Raw genomic sequence first — 8708 nt, forward strand, 5'->3', positions numbered from 1 at the left:
GCGGAGTTTTCCAGGCAGATGGTTTAACAGTTCAGGCAGTTGTAGACATGAGAATCCTGGCTATCAGCATTTGTGGTGGCCATGCACAAGGAATTAATCATTGAGGAACCGAGTTGAGGCAGCGTTTCTCCAGCAATCACCCTAATGTAGCTAGAGACGGACGCGTCGCCACTGCATCAGCACCCAGGGGTCTGAAGGACCAAGCCGCTCTTGCACAAGGCCACAAAGAATGTCTAGTCAAGCCTCCATAGCATGGTGGGGTGGTTGTCTTTTCCAGGGGAAGAGCACTTTTGACAATGTGGACAGATGCTTTGTAATGCCACAACCTAACCTTTACTTAAAGCTAGTTAAAGCTAACAGTATACCTTTACCCCTTGCCCCACATTCTTCATGTACCTTTGATATAGTTTGTGTGATAGAAATCTCTGTAACATGTCCACATTTGCACGTTTTAGGGGAGAACGATTCATTAATTAATAAAATACATCTGGATTCAGATTCTTTAAGCATGGCAAGGTGCTCTTGTTTGAAGAAGGCAATAGCCTAAACGGTGGTACAAGTTGCCGCTATTGAGGGACTTGCCCAAATCCAGCACTAATACTGCACACATACAATCCTTGTGAAAGGTCAGAACAGCAGTAGCGAATTTCAGCATTTTATTTTATTTGACCACAATGGTCAGCAAGACATGCAAGTTCCAGCAAATCACAAATAGTCGTGATCAATAGCCACTCCCGTCGAGCGCCACAGCCCGGCTCCTGCGGCTCCTGACGGCAATGGCAGCAGACAGGAGAGCAACGACGGCTGTGGCAATGACGAGGAGAAAGGACAGAGTCCCAGCCTTGGCCCACGATGAGGAGGGAGTCTCCAGCAACAGCAGAGCTGCATCGTTAACAGGAGCTTCTTCAAAGAGCACGGGGCCCTGCAGCGACACCACGTGCTTTCCTACCACGCTGGAAGCGTCAGAGACGGTGTTGCGCTCTGGAACAAGAACAGAAATTGGTTGATGACCACGGACCCATTCAAAAGGACGCCATATGCTTCAGGTCAAGTTAGCAAAAAAGTGTAGGTCATTAATGGCATGCCACGGCTTGTCAAAGACCAGTCTGCAAAGTCACAGCTAATGTGATCTAAATAAGAACAATAACATAGCAACATTACCACAAGCAATGAAAACCCCTTTCATCTTGACAAAGGGTTACTCTGCGAGTCTTTTCAAGGTAAACAAGCGCAAGATATTCAATAGAGGTCGCGGTGGTGCTCACTGTAGCGCCTGGTCTGCCCACACTGCCGATTGCACTCGGTGACGAAGTTGGGGCTGGAGCTGTCGCACACCACGATAGAGCAGTGGAGGTAAACCTGTGGCAGACAGAATGCATCGCTGCAGTAACTAAATGTGCCCATGTTTTAGGTAGTGCTTCTGGCCGTCCAATTGTACAAAGTACACGTCATAGTCTGGGTTCTTTCGGTAAAGTCACGTAGAAGGGAAATACAAATAAAACAAGGAATCAGGTGTGAAAACCAAAGAATTTTAAAAAAGTGTCGGTTTTAGCCAAATTCTCTTGCTGTGGTTTTCACACCTTATGATTGCTTGTGTTGTAATCGAAACGTCGTGAAATTTTTTGGTTTTATTTTTTCCCTTCTATGCGACTTCACCAAAAGAACCAAGAATATGAATCCCTGCAGTTATGAAAAGCTTTAAAAAACGAAATTAAAAATACAGTTCACGTCTTCATCCCTCCATGGGGACCTGGTTTCTAATGGATGGAAAGAATCGGGCACTCACGAGGTCACGGGTGGTGCGGCGGTCAGAGTTCATGAAGGCGAAGGCCTGGAGCGCCAGGCGCTTGTAGTGAGAAGGCAGCGGCAGGTCAGCGACACCAGGGAAGGACACACTGCAACAAGGAGACTGCACGGGGCAGCTGCACAGGAAACAGTGCCGTTAAACCCTCAATTCCAAGCAAGTGTCATGCATCGGATGGAATTCGCGCATCTTTATTTAAAATCTGCACGCGAGGATGAAGGCCAGCTTTAAAGTCAGGACGTGCTCACGACCAGCAAGGCAGCCCAAATGTCAATATGCAGTGCACCATGTCCGATGCAACCATCACTGCATGTGGTCGGCCTTGTACAAACAACCATCTCTGGGAGGCAGATGGTGGCTGTGTTAACATCCAGAACATCAACCCAAGGAGCATTGTGGTCATCGACATTTGGGGATGGCACTGTAATCTTGTTTAAAACGACGCCAGTACTTGGTCGCCATTACACGAACCGTTGTCATTGGAAAAGGGACGTAATTAGCACAACTCTGCATACGTTGGGGAAAAACAGCTAACCAATGCCTTGAACGAGGTTGCCTCTGCAGGCCCTGCTGTGGCAGTGAGAGAGGGTTTAGAGAGCACTACCCCGCCCCCAGCCTTACCCATCCGCCACAAGCTTCCACTGCGTGGGGTCGACGTCATCTGCCGTGGGCGTGGCCCAGCAGTCCTTCAGGAAGAGCGCCAGCGTGGGGTCAGAGCGGTGCAGCAGTGACGCCTGCACGTAGAGCGGCGTGCCCAGAAGCGTCACCAGCGGGTACTGCCAGGGCTGGTACGGCGTGGTGTAGGAGTTGTCTGGCAGCGTGCGGAGACGGTTCACAAGGCATGTGGATTAGTGGTGTAAAAGGTCCTGTTTACAGCACATGGACAAGGCAAAAGCACGAAGCCCTCTAAAACGTGCGCATTACTTTGAATTGTAACTCTGGCACACATTATCGCAACATTTTCCTGGCATAGAAAGTGGTTAACATTTCATTTGTATTTTCAGAATAAACTCTGTCACCCTCATCTCCGTTTAGCATGGTTGGCTACATGATGTGTATACAACAGCATCTCTCAATGTCTGTAGATGTTATAAGGGGCACGCGGTTTCACACGGAGGTGGTGGGAATCGGGTGGCAACAGTTGGCCAAGCTCCAAGTCCCATTTTTAGCCAATTGGTAACTAATTAAGCTATTGAAAAGCATTCGTTCAAGCAAAGGTGACCTGGACAAATGAGGCCAAGAAAGCAGTCCAATTCTCCTTCAAAGTTCCCTCAAGGAGACCGTTTTGGTTGATGGGTTGTGCAAAAGACGCATTTGGTAGTGCCATGGCAATTAAGGGAATCGTCATCCCTTTCAATGTCGGCTCCACTAACAAAATGGTTTCAGCTGGTAGCTGCTAGCTTCAAAACCTCAGCAGAAATTAGCATTTAAAGTTGCACGTCGTACCATGGAGAATGTGCAAGGCGTTCTAGTTCACTTGTGGCTATGAACTCTGTTAGCAGGTTCACAATACTCTGGCCGCGCAGCCTAGCATGTCATCCGTTTGTTGCAGTGGTTTGCAATTCAAGTCGAGCAGCCCTGCCGATTAATGCTGCAGATGCATCCAAAAATCTCATGCAGCCTGCAATCGGTGGACATTAAACCAGGGTCGAGCTCCATCTCAGCAATGGATAAAATAAGCTCGAGCCACAGCTAATACGGAGAAAACGGACCAAAGTCTTTCCTGAGTAGAGCGACATCACAACCCGTGTTCCCTAACGTGCATTTGTTTGCTCCGAGGTGCACAGGTTGTGGGAGAGGGCAGCACTCACCAGTGAAGACCTGGAGCAGCAGGGAGAGGGGTCCAGTGGCAGTGGCTGGAGGTGGCGGTGGGAGAGTGCTCACCTGCACTCCAAGCTGCAGGTCGCCACTTCCAAGGAAGCGGCATTGAAGAACCATCCTGGTAAAACAGACACCACCCGCCAAAGGTATGCACCACGCCCTCACGGCAGAAAGATTGCAGGGCGTTTTGCAGATGTACCAGTGAAGGGACCCACCTTGGTTAACACCTGTGTTTACATTAGCCATAAACCGTATTTCTACTACTTCAGGAGACGTTAAAGATCCAGTGACAGACAAGATGCCCTTGTGCGTTGAATGTCCCAATTTTAAAATTAAATCTTTCAATACGGAAGCTCAGATTGGTCATGGTTCTGCAAATATTTAACGTCGCAGGGACAGTGGCCAGTGACGGGGGTGGGTCTCCTCTGCAAGACTCATGCTTGACCCTCATGAGCAGAGCACTTGCAGAGGGGTGGTGGCAGTGCTTACTTGTATGTGGACGACTTGGTGATTGCGACGTTTCCATCGACGCAGAGCTCCCGCTCAGAGGCCAACAGTAACTCGTACACGAGCTCCTGCCCATTCCACTGGACACACCAAAACGATAATGACTTTACCGAAAGAACCAAGTATGAATCCCTGCAGCTGCAAAAGCTTTAAATCAAAATTAAAATATGCCCCAGTGCTCTACAAGATCATATATGACTGGATTACACGCGATATTTTGACACCATTGACCGAGAGCTACTAAAATCGGGCAGCCCAAGGTTAGGTTCATCCAGTATGGCACTGGGTGGATCGTCTCATAACTATATGGTCGATCAATTCATCAAGCTGGATGGCCAACACCTACGCCACACCTAGTTGGTGTACGACAAGGATCCATCCTCGGGACCCTCCTATTTTTAATCGTAGGTCTTTGTTTGCCAATATTATATTATTGCATGACAGGGCCATCAGTATGCCAACAATACATTGCAGTGAAGTCAATATTTTTAATTACGGAGTCTCAGGAAAATCGTAGATACACTAGCAGTACACGAAACAGATGAATCGAGAAAACTATCGGAGGTTCTGCTGGTTGGCATAGGAAAGCACATTTGTGGGATGATCAGGCATGGCAGTCGCCGATTCCAAGATTGTTGCCTACTCTTTTAGAGCCTTGGGCACCATACAACTCGAATAGTTCAATCGACCACCTTATGCAAAATATAGTCAGGGCTTAAAAACATTTGCATATCAGGGCTCTACAACATACTAGACCATCATTGAGTCGTCACAGCCAAGTGGCATACAGCATCGTATCGACAAAGCGTGACTATTGCAATTCTCCATCCTACAGGTCATCCGGTAGAAACATTAACAAGCTGCAAAGTGTACGAAGCGCTTTGGCACGTGTCGTCATGGGTACTGCAAAATCCAACCAAGTCCGTCCAGTGCTTGCCGAGGTGCATTGCCTTTTGGCTAATAGGTGAAGTCATTCGATTAATGTATGCTCCATTGCAATGGTCACCTGTGTACCAGAAGCATGACCATCAACCAGAACAAATTGAAATTTTCTTGCAAGAATTGATCGTTACCTCATTTGCTCAAGTCAAATCCTATGCAATAAGCAAACTATGTGCAAGCCACGAAGGCAAATATGGCAGCAGATACACAACTGCACCAGGCATAAGTCCACTCGCCCACGAGTGAACGCGTTGGGATTGTTTAACGAAAGTGTCAGAATCGACTCCCGTGTCCCGGGGTCAAAGCACATTGCTTCAAAGAGCAACCTCAATGACTGCACAATTTGGCACATGCCAGTGATACTGCACATCAGCACTCCCATGTGATGCATTTAATCCCACTCCAGTTGACGTAAAGGTACGTCAATTGCTATAGAGTTTTAGGAGTGCGGTGAACTGGTCGCTGGGTTTCAGCATGGTCACAGCACCACAAGTTACACATTTAACTACATCAGGATGGGGGCAGGGCAAAGCAGAGTCCAGGAGCCCAGTACCTGCACAGTGGCACCACACGCTGCCATGGGCACGTCAAAGACTGCAAGGTCTGCAGACACCAGGACGGGACTGCACTGCGCACCGCTACCGCCAGTCAGGTGCACGGTGCTCAGGTCCAGCGGTGGAGACGTCAGGTTCCGAGACACAGGCACCACAAAGCGCCCTTCTGTGGTGCACACTGGGTGGAGCATGGTGGGAGAAAGGGTATGGGCGAGTTCGGTGAATCACGAAAGATGCCCCATGTAGCCCGTGGTGATGCAACAAGTTCAAGAAACCAGCATAGCAGGATGCTACTGTGCACCAACATAGACACTCACAGCAAGTGCCTAAATTTTGATCTGAAGCTTTCGTGACTGCAGGGATTCATATTCTTGGTTCTTTCGGTTAAGCCATGTAGAAGGGAAACAATTAAAAAATACATAATAAAAGACCGAAGAATAAATAGAGCCTAGTTCAGGTAGCGAATTATTTAACCTCCGTTTTGAGTCAGCTACGTACCAGCTTCACTGTAGAAGCAGCGGCGTAGAGTGGTGTCGTAGCAGCAGCCACTCTGTGCACAGACGTCCGCGCTCGGGACACTCTGCACAGAGTTGCATGGGAAGTTCCTGCTTTGACCAGAGCACGTGGCGATCTCTAACAACAGCAGGAGCACAACAGGTGATCGTACAAAAACCCCACGTAGTTAAATAAGTCATCGTTTGAGCCACGTGTCAAGTATGTGAATGAGTGTTACTTGGCACATGACCAAATTACCCAGGCAATGCACGCAATCTCGGAAGCGGAACAGGGTTGAGTGTACAGCAAAGATAGGCAAAGACCATGCTCACTGGCTGTAAAAGGCTATGGCAGTGCAGCACAGTTCGTTGCAGTGCAGGTCAGTGCCACTCAATCTTTGCCAACGAGGAGCAGCGTGGTGAAGCATGGTCAAATTAACCCTCAAGAACCAGGGGCAGCACCAATCAGCAGTGCATTAGGAATACGCGTTTATATGGTGCAACTATTGCAATCAGCCATTGGGGGAAATTGCATCGGAAAAGGATTCAAACAGCAAAGTTGGTACAGTGAAATCCAAGGACATGAAACGCACTTGCAGGAAAAGCAAAAGCACCAGGAGAAACGATATAGGTCGATACAAAAGGCAGCCGTTGACCCAGCAGACCCATTCTATAGCACTAAGTCATAGGTAGTGAAGTCTGTACGTCCGATTAGCAGAGTCAATGATACTCACCTCCGGCCCTCGCCGATCTTAGGTTCTCAGGGCAGTCGATGGTGAAAGCCCAGACGAGTCCATTCAGCCCCTTCCACATCTCCTGTAGCTCCACCTGGACCTTCCTCCTGCCGTCCTGGTGAAATCAGCAGTCCTCAAATCGGATTCAGGACCAGTACTCCAGGAAGGCTCAAACAAATCAGTAGATTTAGTGCATTCTAAATGTTTGGGTCAGGCCAGGTTAACGACAAGTAAGACTCAATAGGAAACCCGTCACCACCTGCCAGCCAAACTAAGATAGGCAGACCACATGGGGGTTGCATTCCTGGGTCCAAAATAACTTCCCCAGGTTAACCGTTATTGTACAAACGGACGCTGCCCTGCTCTACGTGTAATATCATTTTCCATATTCACCGTACCACAAAACCTCCATTATTCTTGCCACAAACACCTTCACATGGGCATCACGATCCCTGGGCAGACATCCCATTAGGTGTCAACTACACATTTGTTATTTGGTTTCACTTTCATGTCTTGTGCACTACTTGAGGTTACTTGTACATCTTTCTGGCACAAAGCTCGTATGTTGGTTAGGTCTGCCACTTACATTTTGCTGTTATACACCATCCATGTCCTAATTCGCCTTGTATGCAATATTTTTCTTACATCTACGCTGGTCTCTTAGGAGGCCAGCTTGGATAGTGACCTTCTGTAGTAATACAGTGCCGTTTATTCTATACCTGGAATCAAAGCAGTTTGATGCTAATCTTTGCATCGAGTAGTATTGTGAAAGCTGCATACATTGGCAGGCGTGAATTACATAAACTGAAAGCGTGTTTTGCCGTGCTTTGTGACGTACAGTTAACCGTTCACATATTCCCTCTATCAAGGTGGCCACTTGGTGACATGGATGTCTATATGGCAAATCTTTTACTGTTATGCACAGGAGGAGAACAATTATGCTAGAGATAAGACTGATGAGACTGAGACTAAAGACAAAAAAAGAAATGCAATGGAGACAAGGTCATGAGCAAGACTTAGGAATGGTTGAGAGAGTAGTGTAGCAGCATGGCATAATACAATGAGCAAGACGACAAACCAAGGTAAACTGGTAAGACAAGGATGGCAAGATTTTGATAGCAAGGCCGTAAAGATTTGCCAGTCGATTGATGAAAAGAGATTTCCTAACGCTATTGAGATATCTGGTGAGGATGAAGGGCCAGATGATGGAACTCTAATTTGGTTTCTTTTCATTGAGTACCCCATAGACATAGAGAGCCGTTCAAGATATCGGCAATGAGGTTGCCACGTGCATCTGAAAGGGAAGAGTGCCAAAGTTTGTTGTGGGCGTTGAAATCCCCAATAACAATTGAGTCGTTGTTTGGTAAAAGTCGATTTATATTGAACTGATAGTTGCGAGGACAAGAACTGGTCGGTGGGATGTAGATATTGATTATAGTGAGTGGGCCAGATGGGATTTGATACGGATGCTTAAGACTCCTGTGGTGATATCAGAAGGAGGCATTGGGATTTTAATTTCTTCAAATTGAATGCAGTTATGGATGAGGAAAGCTAGACCGCCACCAGCTGTTGGTCAGTCTCGACCGAGGAAAGTGAAATTTTGAAAGTTGGGCGGGCAAGAAGTGGATTTTAATTTTGTTTCTTGGATGGAGGTTTATATTAATGGAATTTTGTTGTAGGAAGATGCTGATTTCAAGAGATTTGTTGTTGATGCCGTTAATGTTTAGTTGATGGATTTTTAGGTCGTTTTTGTTGTGGACGTTTTGTTGTGGTTCAGGTGGTGGTGCTAGTGTGGTTGTGCAAGGTGGAGTTGTTGAAGTGGATGATATACAATATTTGCAGAACCAGCCGG

At 47.3% G+C, this 8708-nt stretch overlaps 1 protein-coding gene across 1 annotated transcript; it reads right to left on the reverse strand.

Moving 5' to 3' along the window:
- Positions 1-642: 642 nt before the first annotated feature.
- On the reverse strand, positions 643-6986 carry LOC142907441 (zona pellucida sperm-binding protein 4-like). Its single transcript, XM_076056935.1, has 9 exons — positions 6857-6986; positions 6127-6261; positions 5628-5806; positions 4115-4212; positions 3616-3743; positions 2426-2615; positions 1787-1922; positions 1266-1359; positions 643-981 (listed from the first exon to the last, which is right to left on the reverse strand). The coding sequence occupies exons 1-9, from the start codon at positions 6933-6935 to the stop codon at positions 722-724; spliced, it is 1299 nt and encodes a 432-aa protein (XP_075913050.1). The 5' UTR covers positions 6936-6986; the 3' UTR covers positions 643-721.
- Between the last annotated feature and the right edge of the window lie 1722 nt (positions 6987-8708).

This window comes from Petromyzon marinus, chromosome 79, assembly GCF_048934315.1.
Source record: "Petromyzon marinus isolate PM22_M1 ecotype Great Lakes invasive population chromosome 79, UKy_Petmar_22M1.pri1.0, whole genome shotgun sequence".
NCBI lineage: Eukaryota > Metazoa > Chordata > Hyperoartia > Petromyzontiformes > Petromyzontidae > Petromyzon > Petromyzon marinus.